The sequence below is a fragment of the Chelonoidis abingdonii genome, chromosome 24, assembly GCF_003597395.2.
Source record: "Chelonoidis abingdonii isolate Lonesome George chromosome 24, CheloAbing_2.0, whole genome shotgun sequence".
NCBI classification, from domain to species: Eukaryota; Metazoa; Chordata; order Testudines; family Testudinidae; genus Chelonoidis; species Chelonoidis abingdonii.
The window spans coordinates 1,690,528-1,717,391 of NC_133792.1; the positions used below are offsets into that span (position 1 = coordinate 1,690,528).

Below are 26,864 nucleotides of genomic sequence, written 5' to 3' on the forward strand. Positions count from 1 at the left end.
GAATGGGGAATTCCAAAGGGCTCAGAGAGACGCTCAGACCCAGTGCCCCATGCTCTGGGGGTTCCTCCTTGATTCAGAGAGCAGAAGTGAGAGGCATGTTCAAACCTTGGGGGGAGGGGAAGTGATGGGGCAGCAGGATGGGGGGTGGAAAACACTGGCCTAGAAATGCCAGGCTGTGAAGCTCCTGTGACTTGCGGCCTGAGAAGTGGGAAGAAGGGGGTGTCTGCCAGCAGACTGTGAGCGAAGGGCCCCCTGGAGAATCTGAGAGAGCGCCAGTGCTTTGGGGAGCTGAGGGGAGCTTGTTCAAGCCCACGTGGGGCTGTCAGCCTCACAAGACCCATCATATGGAGCTGGTCACTCTGCCCAGAATGGCCTGAGACACTAACAGCAAAGCTGTGCGTAGACAAATAGGAAGGCGATTGAGAAGTTCTCTGGCTTGTGATACCTGCCAAGGCTGGTGCTGGGCTTAAAGCTGTGACCGATCTCAGCCAGGGTCCTTCATCTTGCAGGTCACCATGGGATGCAGTCCCAAGGCAATTGCTGTTGGGTGTCTCCTGGCAGTCGTCGTCGTTTCTGGCATCATTGCTGTCATCCTGGCGGTTGTGGGTGTGAAGGATGTTTATCTGCCTCCAGGTACCAAGGTAGGAGCTGGGGCTGTAGCTCAGGTATCCAGCAAGAGTTAAGCTCAGGCCTTTACAGGAGGTTTGGGCACATTTGGGGTTTGTCAGTGAGGTGGGGGCAATGCCTGTACACAGCCCCATAGCCCGGCATGGCTAGTACTTTGGGCAATGCAGAAGCACAGCACTGCCCCTAGCGCTTGGTTTACAGGAGACAAAATCTTCCTATTGCCAAGCACCAACAGAGGCTTCCCTGCTAGCTCACGCACCAGGGGCTTGTGGTTTCAGAGCCAGCCAGACATATTGGCCTTTATCCCTGATGCTGCTCCTTGGGGGTCTTTACACAGCTGCTACTGGCTAGTCTCTGTCCCTGGCATCTGAACTTCCACTGCCTGCCAGTCCCCACCAGCTCCCTGTATTATCCTGTAAAGTGAAGGTGGGTCCCAGCTACCCCCTCCATGCTGCCTCCCTGGGGACAGCTGGGAAATCCCCAAAGCCAAAGTGCTCTCTGACCTCATGTCCCCTCCCGGCTCCCCCTTCAGTATGGGATGGTGTTTGACGCCGGCTCCTCGCACACGGCTCTCTACATCTACCAGTGGCCAGCGGATAAAGAGAACGGCACCGGCATCGTCAGCCAGGCTGAGGCCTGTACTGTGCAAGGTCAGTGTGGTCAGATGTTCCTGTTTCTCCTTCCTGAGCTCTCCCCTTAGGCTCTGTGCTGGGCGTACTGCAGAATGGGTGAGCTGGCTTGGACGAAAGGCCTTGACTGGTTGCTGAGGTGTCTGTGACACTGGAGAAGCCATCTTTATTGGGGGAGCGACCTAGCGCAAAGGGAAGACTTTACCCACAGGTTATTTCCATACACACAGACCCAGTATTAAGCAGGGCAGTATGACAGTCGCTTAGCTGGACAGCCTGGCTTTACATGGGGCTGGATTATCAGTGAAATGAGTTTGCTGGTTCTCAGTCCCAGCCCCCTCAATGTTTGTCCATATCCCAAAATCACTGTTCAGCTTTGACACAATGGTCAGTCTGGGCATGAGAGGCCCAGGGCTGGGTTAGCAGGGGGGCTGCAGATAGGGGTTGAGGGGCATTTGCACAGCTGTGGGGGGGAGGGGACCCATAAGTGGACCAGCAGGGCAGCTGACAGTTAGAACTGAGGTGCACAAGCAGAGCTGAGTGAGGAACCAGAGGTTGCTGCTAGTTAGGGCTGAAATGTGTAAGCACAGCCAGGTGAGGCAAGACTGGAACAGAGAGGTGTATTGCAGCACAGGGCTGAGCCACAGGCACCAACTCTGTGCATGCTGCGGGGCTAGTGCACCCATGGGGAAAAATTGGTGGGTGCTCTGCATCCGCCAGCAGCTCCCCACCCCACCCCAGCTCACTTCCACTCCGCCTCCTCCCCTAAGCACGCTGCATCCCTGCTTCTCCTCCTAGCTGCCAGTGCTTGCCACCACCAAACAGCTATTTCGCCCCAGCAAGCACTGGGAGGGAGGGGGAAAGGAAGGGGAATGCAGTGCACTCCAGGAAGAGGCAAGGCCGGGGCAGGGATTTGGGGAAGGAGTCCAATAAGGGCAGGGAGGGAGCGGAGTTGGGGTGGGGACTTTGGGGAAGGGGGCAGAATGGGGGCAGGGCAGGAGGGGATGGGGAAGGGGTGGAGTCAGGGCGGGGCTGGGGGCAAGCACCCACCTGTGCTGGGAAAAGTTGGCACCTATGGGCTGAGGGGTGGCAGCACAGGGAAGCTTAGCTCTAAGATTGTCTTTAACAGCATTAAAAGAGAACCCTTGGGGTGAGCAGAGCAGCACAGGGAGTGTTAGCCCAGCACTCCTGGGGTAACTGAGAAGCTGAAATCAGCATGGACCATGTCCAGTGCATGGGTGAGCCTAGAATGAAGCACAGATGGTATCACATAGATTCCTCTGCTTTAGAGCTCTGGATAAAAGACAAGGCTCCAAGGCCACAGAGAACCAAGTTATTGGTTAAGTGAGCACAAACCAAAGGTCCTGTGGGTGTGAGTGACCTTGAACTTGTGGAACTGTTGGTCCATTGGAATCTGGGGAAGATAAATATTGACATACCCATTCCATCTCCAGTCTCGGCCAGTGGGAGGGGCTGAGCTAATCTCATCAAGATGAAATCCCAGAAATACAATCTCAAAACAGAATAAAGAATGAGGAGTACTTGCGGCATCTTAGAGACTAACAAATTTATTTGAGCATAAGCTTATATATATCTTCCTACTGTATTTTCCACTGCATGCATCTGATGACGGGGCTGTAGCCCACAAAAGCTTATGCTCAAATAAATGTGTTAGTCTCTGAAGTGCCACAAGGACTCCTCGTTCTTTTTGCTGATATAGACTAACACAGCTACCACTCTGAAAACAGAATGAGATTTTAATTGAGGTAAACAGCTATGTCACATCCATTATGAACACAACTATTTATGCCCCTGTGCATATTTACTCTGTACATTCTTCAGTGCAAAGCTAACACCTGCCTTTCTCCTCCTTATATAAACAAGGAGACACCCCAACAAGTGGATTCATTTACCAGAGCCAGATGGCAATGCAGCCAATTGCACAGATCATGTGCAGGTTTAATGAGTGTGATAATCACTCCTAGCTTTACCCTCTCCTCCAAGGTGAGGAGCTCTGCCTTGTGCTCTTTTTGGCTATCCAACGTCTTTTCAGGTGCTGTGACCTGCAGCCCAATCAGCTCTGAAAACTGCCTCAGCAAGAATATCCCCGGGAAAGAATGATACCAGCCCAGAGCTTCACCAGCCAATGGGAGAGCTTGTTGGGCTCACTTTTGCTGCTGGAGAGAATGAGACACATTCAGTCCTGGTGTCACCATCATAATGCTTCTGCTTTGGTTACCTCAGAGCTGGATTCAGCTCCGTGACTGGATGGGACAAGGCTGTTGCTTCCTGTTCAACTCCATTTGGTAGCTCCATTGTGCTGAACAATCCAATATTTGCAGGGTCTGACCCTCGCTGTGAGCTCTCCAGCCCCAGGGTATCAGGCCAGGCAGTGCCAGATTAGCCATTAGGACAACAGGGCCCATGCCCAATTGGGGTCCCCCAGAAAAATGAGTGGCTTCATGCCCCAACCCACCCACCACTCCTGCCGGGGAGTGGGTCTGGACACAGGGGTTTGCCCCACTCTGCCTGCCCTCCCTGAACTCTTGCCTGGAGTGGGGGAAGCCCCCACACCAGCTCCCTGGCAGGAGTGCCAAGGGGAAGCAGGGGGGTGGACTGCAGGCAGAAGGGCCCCCACAAACCCCTAATCCGTCTCTGAGGCCAGCCCCTGGCAGCATTGCCAGTCCCTGTCTCAGATGCCTGGCTGAGCTCAGGCTATCACTGGGATGCTTTATTCCAGGACCTGGGATCTCCAGTTACGCTGAAAACCCTGCTAATGCTGGAGCCAGCCTGAGGGCCTGTCTGGACAAGGCCATGACAATCATCCCTGCAGAGCAACAGAGAGAAACACCCACCTACCTGGGCGCTACTGCGGGCATGCGGTTGCTGAGGTATTGGGAGTGACTGCGAGGAGGGCAGCTCCACACAGGGAAAAGCCGGTTCCCACCACACACAGGCCTGTGCTCTAGTGACCATGATGAACACATGCCAGTCAGTGCAATGGAGCTGGGAATGGGGGAGAGGCCCTGGGAACTCCTCCTGTCCATGCTGGGTGGTTCTGGCAGAGGTCCCACCAGTGGGGAAACCAGCAGCTGTAGGAGAGGAGGGGGGGATTGTAGAGGAGTGAATTCACACCTGTGGCGCCTCCTGCTGGTGACTTCCAGGAATTAGCTCATTCCAGCTCTGGAGCACGCTCTGCAGGCCAGTGATCCCCCTGTCCTCTGGCCCCCATGTCGCTCCCAGATCCAGTGCCCTGTTGTTTGGGGTGCTGCCCCCACCAGTAACCTCCCAGTCTTAGGGTCTCCCCCTCCCAGGGGAACCCCCACCCACTATCCCCACTTCACCTCAGTCTTGGCTACTGCCTAGTCTCCATCTAGCCGCCATTCACTGGGGCAGGCTGCAGTATAAGCCACTCATCACAGGCAAAGGGGTTTGATTTTGGACCTGCTGCCTTGGCCTACCCCTGGGCTGCCCTCTGCAACCCCCAGGAGCTGTTGGCCTTATGCTAGGCCACAGCCTGGCCCATCTCCCTCTACAAACAGAGAGAGACTGACTGCTTCAGCCCAGCATTCCCTTTATAGGGCCAGCTGAGTCCGTTTGGGGCGTGGCCACAGGTGTGGCTGTTTCCCTACTCAGCCTGGGCTGTTCTCCCAGCCTGCCAGCCCTCTCCCAGGGCTGGTTCCAACCCTGTCAGGGCTGGAGCAGGGCTTCACCCCACTACAGGGATCAACAACTAGAAAGGGAGGGTATGGCAGTGGCCATGGGGTAGGAAGTGGCCATTATTGCTAGCTGATAGATTAACCATTCACCTCTTTATCCATGTACAAACCAACACTGCTCAGTGGAGATGGTTAGGGCATCCCTGATCCCTCCATTCTCAATAACCCATGATTGATTGATCTTCTAGACCCTCCCTGTGTTCCCCCTATCCTCCTGAGAAGAGATATGTAACCAGATGGAGGAGGGTTCTCACCCTTCTTCTGAGCATCCCTGATGCTTTGCAATAAACATTAATGTCAGTATCCCTTGAAACCACAATGGAGTGTTGTATGCTAGGGGCAACTCTTCCTCCCCTGCAGCCACCATGCGTGCTGTGCTGTGTCCATCAGGGGCCCAGTGGAATTTCTCCTCTCCCCATTCGCAGGGAGCAGAACAGCACAAAAGCAGACCTGGTCTTTGCAGAGGTCTCCAAGACCATCCGGCAGTACCCTGTAGATTTCCGTGGCGCTCGGATCCTCACTGGGAATGAGGAAGGATCCTTTGGTTGGATCACAATCAACTACCTGCTGGAGACACTCATCAAGGTCAGTGCCTGGGCAGAGGGGGGAAGTGACCTTGGCTGGCTGGTCTGCTCCTTTTCTGTGGAAAATGGGTTGGACGAGGAGTCAGCATGGCAGGTCATCTCAGCCCCACTCATTTCCCCAACATGCTCCCTTCTCTGGCTTGTCCCATCTTGGCTTCATCTGGGAATTCCCATACCACATGAGAATCCAGGGCTCTGGTAGCTGGCTTCCTGACACCCCTGGCATGGGAGCAAACCTCTCACAAAGGAAGCTGGCATTTCATTTGATAGGAGGGCTCTGGTGTCTCTCCACAACAGGAAAACCTTTAAATGGCTATAGCTGCAGTCAGCATTGCATCTATGGGGTGCTTGGACTCAAGGAGGCCCTGTCCTGTGCCAAGCCATGGCATTTGCATGCAACAGAAGGCCTTATTCAGATAACTGGAGGAAAGTAATGTCCCTAGAACCCTGTTAGCGTTGCCACCCCCTCGGCCCAGTGCAGTAGTGAAGGTTTTCTCTTTACTTATATCTGTGTTGACATTTGTAACAAACTCATGCAATTTGTTTTCCTTTTCGACTTAAAACCCAGAGGTGCTTTCCCTCTCAGTCAGTTTTGGAACCTTACAAATTTTGGAACATAATATTTCTACTCCTGCTATCACCTACAAAGAAACAACGCAAAGCAGCTTATGAAGGTGCTTTCATATGGCCAGATTTTCAGGTGGCGTAAATCATTTTAGCTCTTTTGCAGTCAGTGGATCTAGGCTGATGTACAGCAAGAGGAGCTGGCATGCAGCTGAGGATCTAGCCCTGTGTACCTTGGCTGGGCATTGAGATCAATGCCCTGCCACTGAAGGTGTGGCTAGATAGGGACATGGCATCCAGGAGGCCATCACAAAGTTTATTTTACATGCAAAATCTTTAGTAAGTGATTATAACTTGGATTTTCTTCAGCCTGAATTAATCCTTAGTGTTTGGTGGGGGCAGTTCTCCTTTGCAGGGAAATGGATACGGCCTCAGTCAGCTGAGGTTCTGGGAGCTCTGGATCTTGGAGGAGCTTCAACCCAAATAACCTTTCAGCCCAGTGGTACCATTGAGGACAACAGCACCGAAGTCTTCTTCCGGCTGTATGGGACCAACTACTCCGTTTATACCCACAGCTACCTCTGCTATGGGCGAGACCAGGCCTTGAAGATGCTGCTGGCAGCCCTAAGGAAGGTATAAATAATTATAGTACGAGGCACTAGCATTTTCCCCTTCACTTTCTGTAGGTCACTATCTTATAGTCAACCCCGATAGACCTGCTCAACAATTTTCAATCAAAAAGAAATTTGGATGAAAAATGTCTTTTTGATAAAATGGAACACACATGAAAAAAAAAGTTTTTTGTCAGGAAATTAGAGGCTTTCCTTTAAAAAAAAACACAAAAACTGATTTTTCCCCTCAGTTTTTAGCTGCTACAAACTGAAAAAAAAATCAGTTTGGGGAATTTGGGCTTTTTTCATTCAAATCTGAAAAATTTTCATTTTCACTGAAATTTTTCACAGGACTAAAATTGATACCCAGTCTCTTCTCTACCCCAGAGGAGTCCTTCTCCAGTCAGGCCCATGTGACACCTTGCTTCCTCCTTCTGGGCAGTAAGTCAGCAGAACCATGATTGGTAGCGGAGAATAGCTGAAGTGCCAGAAGTCTTCAAGGGAGGTGCACACTTGACAGCTGCCAAACCTCCAGGTGCCACTGTGAAATGCCCCTGCTCTGCTGCTCAACTGTCTGGATAGAGCAGAGTGACACACACATGCCATGTGTCCCCGCAGCACACACCTGCTGCACTGGTTCCATTGCAATGATAAACGCATGCCGGCCACACATCAGGCACAGGACAGGGGCAAGAGTAGAAGAGTGCAGAACCCTCCATTAAATGTTTAAAAAGTTGCAGGCTGGCATGTACTGAATCTGGATGAATCAAGCAATAGTTGACTAACATGTGGTGGCCTTGCCCTGCTGTTATTTGTGGCTCACTTTATTCCTTGGCCCAACAGCTTACTCATGAAAACGTATTCATGAAAATGTCCAGCAGCTTCTCAAACTTTAGCCTCAACAATTATTTGTCTGGACTTTATGCCAGAAACAGTGTTTGTGAGTCACATTTTGTTATTTATCTGTTTTCAAGTTTGTCATCCAGTCAGGGAGTTCCCTTCTCCCTCCACCACACCTCAGTCACAGTTGTTGTTCTTGGTCGGTGAAGATCCAGAGTTCAGAGGTGCATCTGTGTGTGTTCACCTCCCATGCTGGTGGGGAGGAGAGGGGAAGGCCCTTTGCTCTCTCCACTGTCCAGGCATTCACTCTGGCATCAGCCGCTCCGCTGGCCACTCACCACCACCCAAATCTGCACCCTCTGGGATGTCTTGAAGGCCACCACAGCTTTTTAAGGGTCAGGCTTGACAAAGCCCTGGCTGGGATGATTTAGTTGGGGATTGGCCCTGCTTTGAGCAGGGAGTTGGACTAGATGACCTCCTGAAGTCCCTTCCAACCCTGATATTCTATGATTCTATGACCACTTAATACAGCTCTCAGCGTTTTCAGCTGTTAGTGCAGGGGCGGGGGCGGGAAGTCACTGCTAGTGCAGACTGGGCAGTCACTTGCATCAGAGACATTGTCCCAAAGCAAGTATAACTTAGACCTGGCTATCAGTGACTTCAGCTCTGTTGATCTGCAGCAAGACTCTCAGCTGTATCTTAATAAGGTCTGTTATTACACACCAGAGAGAGGAAAAACCAAATGGTGTCTGAGACTCTTAGGCAGCACCCACACCACCAGAGACTTGTCCCCACTCTCTCTCAACTCCCCTGGGTTTTGGCACCCCTCTTGATTCATACAACAAGGATAACAACCCCATGGGTGGCAGGTGAACGACGGGCTTGGGGAGGCTAGTCCCTGGCCAGCCTGCTCCTTCTGCCTGGGGCCCCATCCATCCTACCCCCCTTCCCCTGCTGGAGCCCTGGTGGGCGGGCAGCCAGCATTGCCTCCAGCCCGAGCTCCAGAGCAGCAGGCGGACAGGCAGGCAAGCAGCTGATCGTGGTCCCTAGCGCAGCAGGTGGGTAGCACCCCCCACCCCTGGAGCGCGGGGAGGGCGGGCAGCATGGCCCCCATCCCCAGGTGGGTGGGTGGCACAAGCACCGGCTCGAGCCGCCCAGAATCCCTGGCTGCAGGCCAGCCCCCACTAGTCCCAGCCAGGGCACCGGAGCCCTCCCAAAAATGGGTGGGGGAGCCAAGGGCCCCTGCCCGAGGTGGAGGCAAAGGCAGGCAGTCCCCTGCCCTTGTCCCAGGCTCCACATGCAGGGTAGGTGGAGAAATCCAGGCTCTCCACAGTTGTCCGCACAGCTCTCTCTGACCCAGCTCCGGCTGGAGGAGGCAAGTGGGGGAGTTCAGAGTCACGGCCTGGCCATGATAAGAGTTGGGCAGGCAGCTGCGGGGAGCTGCAGCAGATCCTTTACCTGCCTGCGGTGTAGGGGGCTGGAGCAGCCCCCAGCCCATGTCCCTGCCCCCAAGGCTCCCCGCCTACCCAGGGAAGGAGGAGGGTCCACAACTCCACTTCTCCTCACAGATGCCCACATGGCTCTTATCATGGCTGGGCTGCAGCTCCAAGGCCCCACCCGCCCTGGCTGAAGCCAGGTCGGGGAGAGCCACATGGGTAGCTGAAGGAGCCAGCGTGGAGTCACAGACTCTGCCCCGCCCCAGGCAGCCAGAGACATGAGCCGGGGACTGCCCCCATCCTTCCACCACATCATGGGAAGGTGGAGGGTATGCCGCAGCTCCCCAGAGCGGACAAGGCTCCCCAGATGGGCTCTGCGCTGGCCTAGCTGGGACGTGGGGCCTCAGGGGGAAGAGGAAGGGAAATGGGCAGGGTCTGCTCCAGCAAAAAGTGGATGGACCAAGCGACAGTGGGAGGACTATGGCCCCCCCGACCCTCCTGGTTCCAGTGCCACTGGCTTGGGCCCCACAGCAGAGAATGATGGGAAAACAGGATGGGTCCTGGAGGTGGAGTGTGGTCGGGGCCATGCAGGCCGTTTGGCTAGGCTGAACCTTCCCCTGCCTTTGATATTCACTGCCCATGCCTCCAGTAACAAAGTGACTTGTGATCCAACACCAGCCCAAAGTGATCATTTGGGCAAAGCAGGCCCAGCCTGTTGTGTGCCATGGGAGAGTGGGTGTGTCTGTGCAAACAAAGTTGGTTCATGAAGTCTTCTTCACCAACTCATCCCTAGATGTCAGGCTAGAGCTCATGCAGACCCTGTGTACATCAACAAATGGGTAATCAAATTATAAATGGCTCTGATCTGCCAGAGAAGAGTATGAAAATCTCTGAGAGCATCAGAAGATTGTCAAGTTGGGTGGACAGGGACTCTTTGCCAACTGCTTTTCTTTAGAGCATAGACCAGGCAAAACAAAGACTTTATCTGTGAAACTGAGTAAGTACTAGAGAAAAGCCCCAGTGAGGCAGGGTTTCCCTTCTTTCTCCTATGCCCTGGAAACTCCCAGATATCACAGACCAGGGTGTGATTCATAGTTACGTGATTTATGACTCCATCTTCCCCCCACCCCTCTTGCTGGCTCGTCCTTGGACTTGACACTGTGCTAACAATCTGCAGCAGCACCTAGGGAGATCAATAGGGGCAGATCCTATAGCTACAAAACAGCTCTTGCTCTCTGCCTTGGGATTTGTATTAACCCCTCGCATGCCACAGTAGCTGCACTATGCAGCCAGCAATGGGGGAGCTGTATAGGCTGCGGCAATGATTTTCCACCCATACTCTGGAGGACAGCAGCCCATCATATGTCACCTTTCTACTCCTGACGTCCTTCCCCTGACAGCCTGGCTCCACCCATGTGTTTCAGATGGAAGTAGCAAGAAGCCATGGATGTTACTTTACTTCTTCCCTTGAAACTCCCCAACCTGGGCAGTGCTCTGGTATCAGAGAGACTGTCCCGTGCTCTGCCAGGCTCTAACACCCAGGGCTGTGTCCTGTGCAGGGCACATGAGAAGGGCTGTGCAGAGACATCCACACAAGAAGTGGCAAGCAGGGGAGCCCAGTCCTGGTGCTGGGATGAGAGGCCTAAGGGGAAGGTCTGCCAGGCTGGTGCTTCGGTCCATTCTTCTTACCTTGCATAAGGGACCTGGTGTGCAAGGGCGTAACTCAGCACTGCTCAGTGCATAGGCAACTGCTAAAGTAGCTGGCTTGAGTTCACTCATACCCCTGTTTGTGCTGAAGTACAACAGCCCTGAGCCCCCCCACCCCCGTGTTCTGTGTGAAGACGTGCAGGGTCAGGACTCTGGGATCTGGGTCCTGACTTCTCACAGATAGCTGTGAGGTTGGATCCCAAAGAGGCATGGAGGATTGGGGTAGTGGAGTGGAGATGAAGGCCTGGGTGGGTTGGGGCTGCAGAGCTCTGAGAGGAGCATGTGACAAAAGCAGAGTAGGGTGAGGTGCCAAAGGAGCATTGACTTCCTCGCCATCATGTGTGTGTCATCTCTGAGGCCAGGCAGGGCCTAGCCTGCCACTAGTGAGGGAGATAGTCAGATACCCAGAGTGGGGTTTGCATGGGCATTCTACACCAGGATAGGATTTGCAGTCTCACATACAATGGGATGGATAAGAAAACCCATAGGACAGTTCTTGTTTTCTTCTAAATCCTATAGGACTTTCCTATAAGGGTTTAGCTGCCACTGTTTCAGAAGCACCAAGGTGGAGGGGATGGGGGAGAGGTAGGGAGGGAAGGGGTTTGGCTGCTATCCCTAGCCTGAGAGCTGCTAACGGGTTCCCCTCTCTCTAGGAGAACCTCACCTCTCAGCAGATCTCCCACCCATGCTACCCCAAGGGATACGAGGAGAACGTCACTGCCGCTGCCCTGTATGACAGTCCCTGCGTCCCGGCACCAGCTGCACATGACCCCAGCCAGATCCTCACGGTGCGGGGGACAGGAGCCCCAGCGGAGTGCAGGAGTGCCATCCAGAAACTCTTCAACTTCACAGCCTGTGGGGCCAACAGGACGTGCGGGTTCAATGGGGTCTACCAGCCCCCGGGGCATGGGCAGTTCTTCGTAAGGAAGCCTTCCCTTCTCTTCTAGCGGGCTACCATACTGGTGGGAGTCACACTGTACTGCCTGGTCACAACAGGACTGTGGAGACAGAGAAGGCAATAGCTAAACTGGAGGGAGGCTGTATCACTGTGTGTGCATAACCCCCAGCTAAACTTGACCTGGGGTAAATGCCAAGATCCCCATTAGGAACCATGAAAGCTATGGAGGAGATGTTTGAAAATCTGCTGGGCCTATGTGCAGGGGCTGTTCTTCCCCAGAGGGGAGGACAGGTCACAAGCAGAGTGAAACAAACTCGCCCCATCCCAGCTCTGTGTGCTATTCATGGCTGTTAATGTAATAACGCTGCCTTGTGCCTTCCAGCAGAATCCTCCCAGGGTCACTCCTGTGATCTGCCTGCCCTGGGAAACACTCCTGCCACTGAAGGGCCCCAAGGGAGTTGTGCCATTAGCATGACTTACGGGGGCTATGCACTGCCAACCACAGCCGAGGAATGAGGGTCACTTTCGAAGCAGCGTAGTACAGGACACGTGCAGCTGCCCCAGTTATGTGCTAGAGCCAAGGCCAATCTGCACATGCATGTTTGAAGCTGACCATGTTGTATCATATCTCTACCTGTGATCATAAGGGCTCCAGAGGCGTTCTGCGCATGGATCTGAATACACATTGAATTGTTATTGGGTTCATTCTTGTCAATGCATCTCCATAGCACCCATCGCACTCTGGAGTATGGTGTGGGAGCATTTTTCGTTTCCTTGTGTGGTCAGTCACAATTCTCTTAGTTTTCTTTTTCCAAGTAAAGAACAACAGAAGCAAAAACAAAGGAAATTCAATGCTAAACAAAGAGGATTATTGTCACTTTGTGCTTAGACCTGGTCAGGGAATAGATATTAAAGTCTGTTAACTTAATCGAAACAAAATCTTGCAATCTTCCCTGAAATCCACACCTCAGCCCCTCTGTTTTTAGGCCAGCTCTGGCTGTAAATCAAATTGTGAGAATTTAAGTGTAAAAAACACCCACTCAGGCAATTTGACGGTATAGTTTAGCCCAAGATGCAGCTCGGGCACACTGGCATGGGTAGTAGGAGAAAAGTTTGCATGTTGGCTGCTCAGACTGTATCCACTCTATGGCTACAAAAGAATTTCAGTCTCTTACGCTGTTGATCTCAGACTACATTCACAAATGCAAAAATAATTCATCTGTGAAATAGCCCTTCACCTTAACCATGCCCAGACTGCAACAGCATTAACTTCGCTTTGCACCTACAGTCACAGAATTTGTATGCACCTAAACGTGGTACTGTAGATTACATACTGATGCCAGCTGAGACCACAGTAACATTGCTGGGAGACTTTCCACTGAGCACTGTAGGCATTGGTTCAGGTCTCTAGTGCCCAGTCCTGAGATCTACTCTTGGTTCTGCTGTTGACTATCATTGTCACCTAAGCCAAGTCACTTCACCTCACTGTGCTTCAATTTCCTCATTTGTGAAATGAGGCTAATAATGCTGGCCCGCCTCAGACGTGGAGTGAGGAGAAATTCATTACTGACATGAAACACTTTGGGGTTCCCCTTGGATGAAGAGTTCTCCAGAAGGAAAAGCTCATTATTGTTGTTATGCTCCTCTGCAATGTTTTCTGGAAAGAGACAGGTTTAATCTCTCCTCTTCTTGCACAGGCCTTTTCTGGATTTTACTACACATTCCATTTTCTGAACCTGACTAACGAGCAGCCCCTGAGTATCATCAATGCCACCATCTGGGGTTTCTGCACTAAAGGCTGGAAGGAGGTAAGATTCTTGTTGGTAGAAGCCAAGAGTTCAGCATGTGTTTGCCTATTATCCTGTGAAGCCCCAGAGTTGCATGACAAGCCTCAAAGCAGAGGAGCTCTGAAAGCTCATTAGCAGGTAGGAATCACACTCCTCACATCCTGGCAGAAAGGCTTGTCCTAGCAGTGTGCAGGGACTGATAGGTTAGGACGTGGGAGGGGAAGGAGGCGTGCAGGGGTCTCAGATCTGAACTGCAAAAAGTGTCAGGCCCTTTGGATCTCAGCTTCAGTGTAAGACTACTGGTCAAGTCCCAGCACACTGCTAAAAAGGCTCTCGGGTCTGGGCTTCCTGCCCCAGCTGTGGTTTCTGCACCAGTAATGGGGCTGCTGGCTAAGCAATGGAGACAGATACTTCAGCTGTTTCATAGAACTGTATCCTGCTTGTTCCCCTTTGTTCCACCACTGGGGAAGGTGAGCTTTTTGCAGGGCCCTTGCTAACTGCTATCTGCATTGTCTGTCTCAATGGCTCTCTCAGCTGCAGGCCAGTTTCCCACAGGAGGAGAGTCAGGGTCGCCTACACAATTACTGCCCCTCGGCCTTTTACATCCTGACACTGCTACATGAGGGCTACAAATTTGACGAACAAACGTGGAGCAACATCCATTTCCGCCAAAAGGTAAAGAGACATTGTTGGTCCGGCTTGTGCAGCCAGCTGGCAGCGACTGCCACTCCTCCCAGGGTCGCTGTCTCCAATCTTGGCTACAGTTATCACTACACAGTGTGAGAACTATGCCCACTAATAGGGCTGGCCTTACCCTGAGGCGAACTGAGGCAGTTGCCTCAGGTGCCAGACTGTGGGGGGGGTGCCACTAGGACCCAAGTGTAGAAAATTGTGTCTGCTGCTGGTGCATATGTATTCTCTCTGCTCTAGAGGCATAGAGATGGTGGAGGGCTGTGCTGGAGGAAGGAGGGCACAAGAGACATAACAGGCAGGCAAGAGAAAAGGTGAGAGGGAATAACAGAAAGCAGCAGGAACTACAGGGAGAGAGAGAGGAGTAGGAGCCTCTTATGTACCTCTCTAGCACCCCCAGGAGCCTGGACTGATTCCCACCAGCTTCTCAGGGAGCTTCCTGTTTCCTGCTGCTTTCCTGAACCCACGTGAGGAGAACAGGCAGTCACCTGAAGTAGTAGGAGCCAGTTAGGCCCTTAAGACGCTGATATCTTCCCTCACTCAGGCCCTACTATCAGCCTGCTTATTTGTCCCCTTCCACTGAGCGTTGAGAGCCACTATAGCTGGCACAGAACAGCAGCCATGAGTGAAAGAAGAAAACACCCCTCTGGGGCAGCATTCAGAAAAAGAAAGGAAGCAAAGGAAGCTTTTCTATCTAAGCAGGAAGGAGCTCTCCTGAAATACATAGACACTAATGGTCATGGTAAGCCTTCTGGCCCCAGTGAGGATGTGAGTGGTGAGGAGATGCCTGATCTTCCAGTTAGTCAGAGTGCAGGTGACCTGGCAGCTACTGCAGCATCCATATCTCCATCTCAAATGGATGTAACCATGCACATTCCCAAACAAAAAATAGATCAGAGAAGAGTGTGTTGGAGGCGCAAGAAACAGCTGCTGCTGAGTTTAGTTCCTAAGTCTAGATGATCCAGGACTGTGGACCGACTTGAGCAGTAGCCTGAGGGACTTCCTTGTACTGCATGGGCCACAGCAAGTGAAAAACTTCATGTTCCCCAAAGACAATGAAAATAGAAGTTTCCGTCCAACACATTACTGGTGTGAAATCCCCAATGGTGACAAAGTGGAGAGGCCATGGCTTATGAACTCAAAACCCCAGAATGCTACATACTGTTTTTGTTGGAAACTCTTCCAGTCTAATGTTCCAGCCACATTGGTTCTACAGGAACAAAGGACTGGAAGAGTTTGCAACAAAAACAGTATGTAGCATTCTGGGGTTTTGAGTTCATTTTTCACTGGAAAAATCTGGCTAGAAATTTGCCATGCCATGTGAAGGCAGAAAATCACCAGAGAACATTCCATAGGTGGAAAGAGCTTGAGGTTACAGGCCACCACAGATGATCAGCATCGAGACAATTGCATCAGAGTTTCTTTACTGGCAAAATGTTTTGAAAAGGCTCTCTGCCATTGTGAAAATGCTTGCTACCCAAAACCTAGCACTGCGTGGCACTTCAGATCAGTTGTATGGGCCAACAATGGAAACTTCCTTACAATTGTAAAGCTGGTGGCTGAGTTTGATGCTGTACTCCAGGAGCATCTAAGAAGAGTCACCGTCCAAGAAATGTACATACACCACTACCTTGGAAAAAACCAATTCAAAATGAGATCATACAGTTACTGGCAACAAAACTCAAACAGAAGATTGTGGCAGATCTGAAGTCAGCAAGATATTATTCTTGACTACACGCCTGACATCAGCCATACGGAACAAATGAGTTTAATGGTGCATTTTGTAACAACAGAACCTAGTGAAAATGTCCCTGCAGTTATGACTGTCAGAGAGTATTTTCTAGAATTTATTGACATTGATGATACTACAGGAGCTGGTATGACAAATGTGCTTCTTAAAAAGCTGGAAGATAAGGGAATTGCGATAACTGACATGAGAGGTCAGGGCTACGATAATGACGCCAACATGAGAGGAACGAACAGAGGAGTGCAGACATGGATTGAAGAGTTAAACCCTCCAGCTTTTTTTGTCCCATGCAATTCTCATTCATTGAACTTGGTGGTCAGTGATGCAGCATCAGCTTCTAGTGAGGCTGCTGAATTTTTTAATATCATTCAAAGCATCTATGTATTTTTCTCTGCATCAACTCATTGATGGCAAATTTTGAAGCAACATCTGGGAACATCCTCTCTGACACTAAAGCCACTAATGCCACACCATGGGAAAGTCAGTGGAGGATAAAGCCTATCAAACACCAAATTGGGAAGATAGATGATGCCATAGTTGCCATTATGGAGGATAATGCTATGACAGGAACTGTTCATGGGAGAACAGTGGCAGAGGGAAATGGAATCACCAGAAACATACATAACTTCAAATTTCTGTGTGGCTTAGTGTTGTGGCATGACATACTGTTTGAAATAAATGTTGTAAGCAAGAGACTCCAAGGTGTTGACCTTGATATATCTGGAGCAATGGAACAACTGGACAAAGCAGAACCTAGTGAAAATGTCCCTGCAATGGTGACTGTCAGAGAGCATTTTCTAGAATTTATAGACATTGATGATACTACAGGAGCTGGTATGACAAATGTGCTTCTTAATTCTTAATTGCAATAGCTGATAGGAGGAGAGGTCAGGGTTACGATAATGGTGCCAACAAGAGAGACCCCAAGCAACAATTCAAAGTTGAATTCTTTAACCTGGTGCTAGATTGTGCAATACAGTCAGTTGAAGAACATTTCATGCATCTCAAGGAACACAGCAATATCTTTGGGATATTGTATTATATTCAAAACTTCTCACTATACCTGAAGAAGACCTACACCAGCAATGCTGGGAACTAGAGACTGTGTTGACACATGATGACATGCACAATTCTGATGCAAGTGATTTAGGTGATGAACTGAAAGCCCTTTCAAGATACATTTCTTGTATGTTGAAAGGGCTGTTCTGGAATATATGTGCACAAATAAGATGACCACCCTCTTTTCAAATGCTTTTGCTTTGCGCATACTTCTACCACTTTCTGTAACAGTTGCCAGTGGAGAACGCAACTTCTCCAAGCTGAAGTTAATAAAAACATATCTACCCTCCACAATGACACAAGAGATGCTGATCGGCCTTGCAACCATCTCAATAGAGCATGAGCTGGCCCAGACTGTGGACCTTCAGGAAGCAGTTCAAATCTTTGCAACCAAGAAGGCACGGAAAGCACCACTTTGATTATTCAAACAAATAAAAATGCCAGTGTTTACTATGCAGACAAGAAGTTATATTTGCTGTTCAGGTGTTTGAAAGTTAAGTGTTACTTAAAATTTTTGAACAAGGCATTTTAAGTTGTTAGTTCTCCTTTATTGGGATAGGTAGCAGAGCAGTACCATGAGAGGAGTAGAACAGGAAGAAGGCAGAATTTAGACCTTTCAAAGTTTTGGCCCAAGCGAGGCGGTATTGGGGCATCATTTGAGCTCCCCGCCTCAGGTGCCAAAATGCTCTGGGCTGGCCCTTCCCACTAATGCAAATGGCTATTCACCTGCACTTGGTAACTAAGAATCTGACCTGCTGAGTTCTGAGTGCCCTCAACTCAGACTGATTTGCCTGGGAATCAAGGGCACTCAGCATCACACCAAAGATTGCTACACTTAGCAGGACTGAGCCCTGAAGAGGCTTGATTGCAGCTACATCCTTCCTCCTGGCTGTGAGAGGAAGAGGAGATCTTCCGTGGTAGCAGCAGACTATGTTGTGCTGTCATGGAAAGTTCTGCACTAGTGGCCACATGGCTTCACCACTCGTTCCCTAGAGACCACAGGGCCAAATTCTTTTTTCCTTTACACTGGCATAAATCTAAATGAACCTCATTGACTTCAGTGGAGTCAGATAGGTTTAACAGCAGGCTTCTGTCACAGCTGGCTGAGGTAGTCCAGAGGTCACAGGGACATTATGGGGGGGGGGGGGATGGAAGCATGGAGAACGGCAGATTTGTAAGGGGAAATTAAAAGTAAATCATCATCAGAGGTGTCACTACAGGGGCAAGGTCTGCTTCTGAATCATTGCAATGGCTCCAGTCCCAAAGAAGTGTCACTGCTTGTGACCCCAAAGGCCCTGGGCCACAATGCTAATGAGGGCTGGCCTGTAATGGCCAGTTCAGGGTACAGAATCCAAGAACGGGGCAGCAGGAGGGATGCTGGGAGAGCTGCACTGGGGGACACTAGCAATGTATGTCTGCGTAGGGCTGAATCGGCCCTATGAGAGGAGCACTGAGGTGAAAGTAAGCTGGTCTGGTCCCATACTGGCTTCCCCAGGCTGGCGATTTAAAGGGCCCGGGGCTCCCTGCAGTGGCTGGAGCCCCGGGCCCTTTAAATCACCTCCCAAGCCCCACTGCCAGAGCTCTGGGGTAGCGGCGGCAGGGCTCCAGCAGTGATTTAAAGGGCAGACAGCCCCAGGCCCTTTAAATCACTGCCAGAGCCCTACCGCTGCTATCTTGGGGCCCCGGCAGCAGGGCTCGGGCGGTGCTTTAAAGAGCCCGGGGCTACCTGCAGCGGCCGGAGCCCCTGGCCCTTTAAATCACCGCCAGAGCCCCAGGGCTCTGGTAGCGCCAGGGTGATTTAAAGGGCCCTGGTATTTAAAGGCCCCACTTCTTCTGGTTGAGGCCACACCTCTTCCAGTTGAGGCCATGCCCTCTGCTCAGGATTCCGGCATACCAGTAAGTCCTTTAAGTTACTTTCACTCCTGGAGGAGCACCACTACGACTGCCCCTGTAGGAGCTCAGGGGGGATCAGAAGGGGATGCCAGGCTCCTGGTGTGCTGGCTCCTGCTGGCTGCATTTGTATAGCACAGTGACCTCGGGCAGAGCCATGGTAACAGCAGTCCTGCATGGAGATACATCTTTGATGCACATGGCTAACCAGGCCAGATTGTATTGGTCTCAGGGACCAGAACCTGCAGAGAGAGGCACAAGAATTTCTCTCCCACAAGTTCTGGAGGCAGCAGGGGCTCCAGACTCCAAGTACTTTGCCAGCACATTAACATGCTCACTTGATCTTTCCCCAGGCTGCGAATACAGACATCGGCTGGACCTTGGGCTACGTGCTGAACCTCACCAACATGATCCCAGCAGAGACCCCCGAACAAGTGAAAGGGCAGCAGCATGGGCTCTGGGCAGCCACCATCTTCTTTATTGTCCTGAGTGCTGCAGTGGCACTGGTGGCCATTCTCTTCCAGTGCCTCTGGAATCCCACTTAGCAGCCCGAGTAATGGACGGAGAGCCCCTCTCACCAACCCAGGAAAGGGGAGGTGGCACAAGTGATGACAAGTGTTGCGAGGCCTTCAAGGCACTGGCCATCTCTTCAGGATACCTGCCTGGTTCCTCTTAGTGAACACCTCCCTCCAAAGAAGGCCAAGGGGGGATCTGATCAGAGTTTAGAACTGTCTCCTGGGGGGAAGAGCTCTGATCAGAGAAGTCTCTTTAACCGAGCAGACAAAGGATGACTGAGAGCCAATGGCTGGAAGCTGAACTACACCAATTTGAACTAGAAATAAGGCATTTCTTTAAAATAGGGAGAGTAATTAATCACTGCCTAAATATATGGGGGAGTTTCCCATCACGTGACATCTTTCAGTCAAGACTGGCTGTCTTTCTAGACATGCTCTAGCTCACTTAGAAGCCATGGATACAGTGCCGGAGTCCAGGAGTGTGGCTGGACGGCCTGTGTTATACAGGAGGTCAGGCTGGAGGATGCTAATGCGCCCTCTGACTCTCACTGTTGGATTGGAGACAGATTCTTGCAGCAGCAGCAGGAGGGCCAGCCACACATTTAGGCATGGATCCTGAGTGCGAGGAAGGCATGTGCTCTGGCAGATCAGGATGGGACCCTGTAGCTTTAAGTCATGTAGTCTGTTAGCCCTTTTGTGCCTGGAATGATGCCCGCAGGTATGTGGTAGCACTCTGGCAAGAAGACAACAGCCTTCTCAGTGCCCTGCCCTCCCCCCCACACTGTGGGATCAACTGTTCCTGCCTCCTTTGTTTTCTTTGTGCATGTTAGGCAGTACCTTCCCAGACCTGCAGAAGAGCTCTGCGCAGCTCAAAACCTTGTCTCATGCACCAACAGAAGTTGGGGAAGGAAATATCTTTCATTGGACCACTTTGTCTCAGGATCAAAGTCAGTTATTTTAGAAATATTTATTGGAATTTCAGAGAAAATAAAATAAGCAGCTGATCTGAACATTACAAAGGCTGCTTCCACTGGCCCCGTAGATATAGATTTGATTTAAATAAAACCCACCACCCCACTCCAAAACCTCAGCTCTAGGCACACTGACACCTCTTCACAAATACACTCCCTCCAACAGCATCACAGGCTCCTACCCAACTAGGGACCATCCAGGAATTCCCAGCAACAAAGAGCGTCGCCCCACCCCAGCCAGCCAGCCACCCTGCCCCTCAGCCGTCGTGAGGAGTGGTTTTTACAGCACCCCCTAAAAGTTAATTAATTCAGGCTCTTTTGGTCTAAGGGGAGGAACAAGACCCAAACAAGGAGCCCTCCTGCTGGCAACTTCCTCTTCCAGGCTGCAGCTCAGGTGCCTGGGCTAGCCATGGCTGTGGCAGCAGGGCATGGGCCAGACAGTGCAAGGAGCTGAGTGACCTTACAAAGGGTATGCCAAGTACAGGCTGTGAGTGACCTCAGAGAGGCTGTGCCTGACAGTGGCTCTGGGGGTGGGTAAGGGTTTGAGGCAGCATACAGAGGCCTGGACCAAGGAAAGGCCTTGCAGGGTGGACAGCAGGAGTGTCCTGCTCAGCCTGTTCCAGGTAAGCACCCTGCAGCGCTGAGAGGCTGTGTCATCAAAGAGCCTGCCCCGTGCAGAGAACAGTGTCAGTGAGCTGCAGGGTGAGGGGATGGAGCCACTGCGCAGAGACCCATGCCAGCAAAGGCTCCATGGTGTACATGGGTTGCACAACCTCCCAGAAACCTGTGCCAGCTGGGAGCCCTAGCACAACAGAGACGGTGTGTGATCTCACATGGCCCTGAGCCAGGTGAGGGTTATGAAGGATTGATGGGCTGAGCAACTCCCCAGAGGCTTGGGCCAAGTGAGAGGTTGGCAGAAAGGAGGGGCAAGGGAGCTCCCCAAGGCCAGTGGGGGCTGAGTGAGCTCCCAGAGGCTCATGTACCACATAGCTGATGGGCCGAGCGAGCCCCAGGGGCTGGTGCCCAGGAACCACCCTGCAGTTCCTGTGACCGGTACAAGTGTTAGCCAGGGCTGGACCCCCTTCAGGGCGGTGGGGAGCCACACCGGTTCACTACACACAGTTGTCATCGGGGGGAATTAGTCTGTCCGCGGGGGTCTCCCTCGGCAGCCCTTGCAGTAACTGGAACACTGTGGGCCCAAGCCCTGGGTCAGGGTGGACACCAATGAGTCAAGGGCTCAGGCACTCGGGCAGGGCTGAGCAGTAGCAATGCAAACAGTGAGGAGCCCAGGCCTGGGGTCAGGGCAGAGCAACAACGTGTCTGGGCTCAGGCCCTCGGGCAGGGCTGAGCAGTAATAATAAGCCCAAGCCTCCTCAGGCCTGGAGGAGGGGGAGACTGCCACCCACAAATTGGGTGGCAGGGGGCACAGGCCCTCCCACTCCACTGTGTCCCAGCCCGGGGCCCTAACAGCGGCAGAAGACCTGCTGCTTAGTGGGGATCCTGGCCGCAACACACCGACATGGGCTCTGGCAGTGCTGCAGCCAGACTGGGGTCAGCTGCCCCCGGGCTACTTCCACACTCCCCCTCGGGTTGTACCTGGGTCCTGGTGTTGGCCTCTGGGGGATCCAGCACCATGGGTTCTTCGGGTCAGGGTGCGATCGGCAGGTCAGGCAACTCCTCTGGGTAGCGGGCGCAGGGCAGGTCAGGCAACTCCTCCGGGTAGCAGGCGCAGGGCAGGCTGGCCAGTCTAGGCATCCACCTTGGGCTGCGGGTTTTTCCCAGGCACGGGCTAGGCTGGAGATGTCCGGTCTCTCCAGTGGCTGGGGCCTTACTGAGCTATGAGGGCGAGCCTTTATACTTCTGGGTCGCTGCCTGACCCTCTGAGGGGCGGGCTCAGAGCTCCCTAGCTCCGCCCACTCCAGCCTCCGGACGGGCTCTTCCCCCTCCGGGGCGACGGGGAGTCACACTGGCTCACTACAGGACCCTTTTTGCAAAGTAGAGACTCTAGGTCACCCCCTTTCCCCCCACCAGGTTATTTTTATCTACTCCCATGAGCCCCACTCTCTCTGTGTTCTTAGCTCCCCCATGGCTCCTTTCAGCTTCACTTACCACTTCTTTCTTCTGGCTCTCCCTGATCCCTCTGGGCTTCGCTAGGCCTATTTCTCTGGCTGCCCTCCCCACAATGCCTCAGCTCCTGTCACCTGCCCATCTCTCCCACCCTGTTCTTTATCCCCAGTCCCTGCTTTCCTTCCATCCAACCCAGTGCTCAGTCCCGCAAGGTCTAGCTCCCTGCTGTGGCCCAACTTCGTGGAACTGATTGGGACACCAGTGTTCACCTGATCAGGGACAATCCCCACAACCCAAGATGTCTGGGCACAGTGCCCTTTGCCTCTGCTAGATCCATGGGGCTTGGAGGGGCCACACACCCTATGCCTCATTCATGTGCATTCATTTACAGCCATGCAAAGTGGGTGTGAAATGCTCCCCAACCAGAACAGCGCTGTTTTTACACTGCGTGGGGCCCAGGAAATCAAGCCTGCCTCCCTGTCCACTGGGTGGCATGTTGCCTCCCACACTCTGGTCTCAATGGGTCTGTTAGCACTGCCATTAGACCCCCGCAGCAGGCCTGTGCCAGCTGACTTAGGGTCTTGGGACTCGGGCTAAGGAGCTATTTACTTGTCCCAAGCCCAGATATCTACACCACCCTCAGACAACCCCTTAGCCCGAGTCAGCTGGCACGGATCAGCCGTGGGTTTTTAATGGCAGCGTGGGTATATGCAGTGACGGGCAAGGTCCAGCTTCCCCCACTTTTACTGCACCTGGAGGGAAGTGGGGATTAAGGCCTGAGCCAGGCCCCCTCTTCTGGAGATGGTTCTTCTTACCACTTAATCTGCGCCTTTGAACCCCAAGTTCTTGCTACAGAAAGAGCTGGTGGCTGGGTCTGAGATGGGAAAACTCCATTTGCTGTGTCAACACCTCTCAGAGTGACCTTCATGAGACACCACCCCCTCTCTTGCACCCAGATCCCACCTCACCCCCACTCCCCAATCAGATCTGTCTGTCATTTCACTTTTATTACTGGGAAATACTGAGGCCAGACACATGCCATTGAAAATGCTATTTCTGCTACAGAAATTAATCCTGCCGGGTTTCTGGATAATGGGGTCCCACACTGGGAAGTGTCTTGTGTAGGCATCTTCATAAAATACCTAGCAGGTCTGGCAATGGTCAGACCTGAAAGAATTGGTGCAAGCTTCTCTTGTTCTCTGGGAGACATGAGTAAGGTGAGGTGGGGTCCCCAGCCCAGCTGGCTTCTTGTGGAGACTGGCAGGAAGAAGCATCTCTTCTCTAAGGGCAGGTAGCCCCAATGCTGGCCTGAGCAGCAAAGCACTTGGGGAAAATGCCAAAGTTGCCATTGCAGTGGCCTTCAAGCCATTCCTCATTCACTGGGAAAATACAAAGGAACAGGGTAAGGACCTAGCAATCCCTTGAATTGCCTAACCAGGGAAACACAAGCCTTACTAAGGGTGACACTCACCCCTGCGCAAAGGGCCAGTATAGGCCCATGCACCTCAGTCCCCCATAAGGTCTAGTGGCTTAACTGTCAGGAAGCCTTTTGTTCCCCACCTTGTCCCCATCTCCTCCCTGCAAACAGATTCCAGAAGCTGCCCAGCAAAGAACTTCAGGCAGAACTAGAAAGCTACCTTCGGAGAGAATGTCCAGTGTGTCTCCTTCACTGAATTCCAGATCCTCTGGCCTTTGCGCTGTGTAACCGTGATGTGCTACCATCCTGTAGAGAACAGGTCTGTCTGAACAGGTATCTGTGCCCTATGGGACAAGGCCATGTTGTAAACCGCACAGCAGAGCAGAAATTAAACCGGAATCTAGTGAGGTAGCACAGCATCCCAAAAGGACACGTACCTGGCACCAGAGTGTCAGCCTCCCATCTGTCACCTGCTGCCACATCTGCCCCAGCTCCTCTTCTCCAGAAATCACAATTAACTCTTTGCTGTCTGAAAGCCTGCAGCTGAAGTAAGAGAGGAGGTCAGCAAGAACGTACTAGGGCCAAATTTAGAGGTGAATCTAAGCTTGTGCAACTTGTATCTCCCTCTGATTCCCTAAGCATGTCAGTCCAGGAATTCCAGGGTATGTCTGTGCTGGAGCTGGAGATGTAATTCCCCATTCAGGCAGACAGACCCACGCTAGCTATGCTCGAGCTAGCGTGCTAACAGGAGAAGTGTAGCTATGGTGCCATGCGGTGGGAGGGGCTAGCTGCCCTGAATATGTAGCTAGGTTTTCAGATGGGATTGAACATAGAATGTTTAGGCTGGCTACGCTGCGCTATTCTTAGCACACCAGCTCAACCAGAGCTAGCGCATATGAAATTACCCCTCCAGCTCCAGTAGACAAAACTTTAGACTTACACAAGACCTCTAAACTGGCCACACAAACTGCAACTGAGTTGAACCTGGTGTGCCTTAAATGTTGTGCTGGCTGAGAGAAAATCATTTCTAGGTCAGGGGTGTCTACAATAGCATTTCTCCTTAAATTTCCCCTGCTTTCACTACTGCTGGTGCAGTTCCATACTCCTGTGGTCCTGTGAAACCTCCCTACTCACACATTCCCTGTCCCCAAGGAGTCAGTGTTGTGCTCTACAGCAATGAGGTGGAATATCCAGGGGACAGGGCTCAGTCGGGAGAGGGGACACAGTGCTGGTTTGTATGTACTCATCTTGTGAACTGTGGCTATGACTGCCTGAGCCCTGTTGAAGGACAAAAGGCCCTGAGGAGAACAACATAGACGGCAGATATGATCTTAATGCCTAGCTTCTTGGGCAAAGATCTCTTCAGAGAACTGCAATGACTTGTCTGCAATGGCAAGAGGAAAGCTGCAGCTCATCGGGAAGGAGAAACTCCTTTGGCACCCGCTCAGGGTAGCCAGAGTGCAACCCTATTTCCAGTCTGTGACCAAGCCTACCTCAGCTTCCCAAGCTCTGCCTGCTGGCTGAACGTCTCCCTCAGCAGAGACCTGAGGTCTGACAGGGTCAGAGCCTTGTTCACTTTAACTGTATAGTCACAGTGGACTTTCAGCAGGATGGATCTGTTCTCGCCGGAGGATGCTTTGTCCTGAGCCAGTGGGACCTGCTGACAAACAGGGAGCAAAGGAGAATCTGCTCTGGATGGGTTGGTTAGAGCGATTTCACCAGCAAATATCAGAATAACAATAATGCCTATTCTTATAACAGCAGAGCTCAAAGCACTTTACAATTTGTTAATGTATTTATCCTCACAACATCTTTGTGATGTAGGGAAATATTATTATCCCCTCTTTACAGCTGGGTGCCGAGGCACAGAGACATGAGGTGACTTACCTAGGAAGTCCTTGGTGGAGCAAGGAACTGAATGCAGGTCTCACACATCTCAGCCAGTGCCCCAACCACTAGCCCATCCTTCCATGCCCAGAGTCAAGAGTAGGGGCCTAACCCAAATGCCAACCTCAGTGCCACCAAACTCCATGTGGCATAAAATCTGAGCCAGGATCCATATGTGAATTTCACATATGGGGCCCATTTCTCAAAACCCTGGATCCAAACAGTTACATTTTTCCCCAAGGAAGAGTCTGGATCTGAATCCTATAACTCAGACACATCTAATCAGCACAGGAGTTCTGCTTATGCCAGAGGGGAGACAGGTACTCCCTGTGTTATCATGCAAACAGGTCCCTACTCTGATGCTGCCAGGTCCCATAATTTCTTGTGGAAATTTCAGCTCCCAATCCATGCAGCTTGGCACAGCGCTGACTCCAAAATCACAGGAAGTCTAGTGGCCATGCCAAATGAAGTGGGGCTACTGGTGACCTGACGAGCAGCTGCCTCTGACAAAGGATCTGTAGGCACAAGTCCCACGTGAGGTAGAAAAAGGATACAGAGGTGATTTCACTGACCCCTGAAATGCAGTGCTCTCTGTGATAGAACACAGTGGTTGTTAACAGCACAGAGCAACAGTATGGGCCTGGAAGAGGAAGATCAAGGACTCAGAAGTAACAGACAAAACTCCATTTGGGAGTTAGGATCTCTCTGGGATGGGTGGAGGGGAAACTGGTCTGGAAGAAAAGGCTTTCCAGTCAGGGCCAGCTCCAGAGACCAGCCAAGCAAGCTCATGTTTGGGGTGGCAGATTCTACGGGGCGGCATTCTGCCCAATCCTAGGGCGGCACGGCTGCTTTTTTTTTTTTTTGTTCGCTTCTCTGGCTGCCCTGTAGGGTGCAGCGGCACGGAGGAGGGGAGCGACCTGCAGCAAACTCGGCATGGCAGCCCGCGTCCTTCCCTCCCAACCAACTGGAGCGGCGCAGAGACCTCCCAGCAGGCGGCGCGGTGGTTGGGTCCATGTGGCGAGCACCCCACTGAAGCACTGGCTGCCCCCCTTCTCTCTCTCCCCCTGGCTCCCTCCCCTTCCCCCTCCCCCCTACTAGACCTGGCGTGCACTCTGCAGCACAGGGAGTCCCCTGCACCCTGGCTCTGGCCGCCCTGTAGGATTTTTTCATTTTGTTTTTTTCCCCTGCTTTGCTGGCCGCGCCTTTGTCGCTCTCCGCC

At 52.1% G+C, this 26,864-nt stretch overlaps 2 protein-coding genes across 2 annotated transcripts in view; one reads left to right on the forward strand and one right to left on the reverse strand.

The window, feature by feature from the left end:
- Nucleotides 1–511: 511 nt before the first annotated feature.
- On the forward strand, nt 512–19,689 carry LOC116838108 (ectonucleoside triphosphate diphosphohydrolase 8). The gene is made up of 9 exons (XM_032803111.2): nt 512–641; nt 1,160–1,277; nt 3,997–4,147; nt 5,401–5,560; nt 6,526–6,756; nt 11,371–11,637; nt 13,313–13,423; nt 13,937–14,077; nt 19,142–19,689. The coding sequence occupies exons 1-9, from the start codon at nt 516–518 to the stop codon at nt 19,331–19,333; spliced, it is 1,497 nt and encodes a 498-aa protein (XP_032659002.1). The 5' UTR covers nt 512–515; the 3' UTR covers nt 19,334–19,689.
- Nucleotides 19,690–23,395: 3,706 nt separating this feature from the next.
- NOXA1 (NADPH oxidase activator 1) overlaps nt 23,396–26,864 on the reverse strand; it is a 55,199-nt gene continuing 51,730 nt past the window's right edge. The window contains exons 12-15 of the mRNA XM_032803106.2: nt 25,252–25,415; nt 24,196–24,301; nt 23,979–24,102; nt 23,396–23,720 (exon numbers count right to left, since the gene is read on the reverse strand). Of these exons, the coding sequence (XP_032658997.1) occupies nt 23,623–23,720; nt 23,979–24,102; nt 24,196–24,301; nt 25,252–25,415 (492 nt within the window). The 3' untranslated portion in view covers nt 23,396–23,622. The remainder of the gene's footprint in view (nt 23,721–23,978; nt 24,103–24,195; nt 24,302–25,251; nt 25,416–26,864) is intronic.

Coding starts and splice junctions, on each gene's coding strand:
- LOC116838108 (XM_032803111.2), top strand. CDS start 516: ATGGGATGCAGTCCCAAGGCAATTGCTGTTGGGTGTCTCCTGGCAGTC. Junction 5,561..6,525: donor TGCTGGAGACACTCATCAAG/GTCAGTGCCTGG, acceptor TGGTGGGGGCAG/TTCTCCTTTGCAGGGAAATG. Junction 6,757..11,370: donor TGCTGGCAGCCCTAAGGAAG/GTATAAATAATT, acceptor CCCTCTCTCTAG/GAGAACCTCACCTCTCAGCA.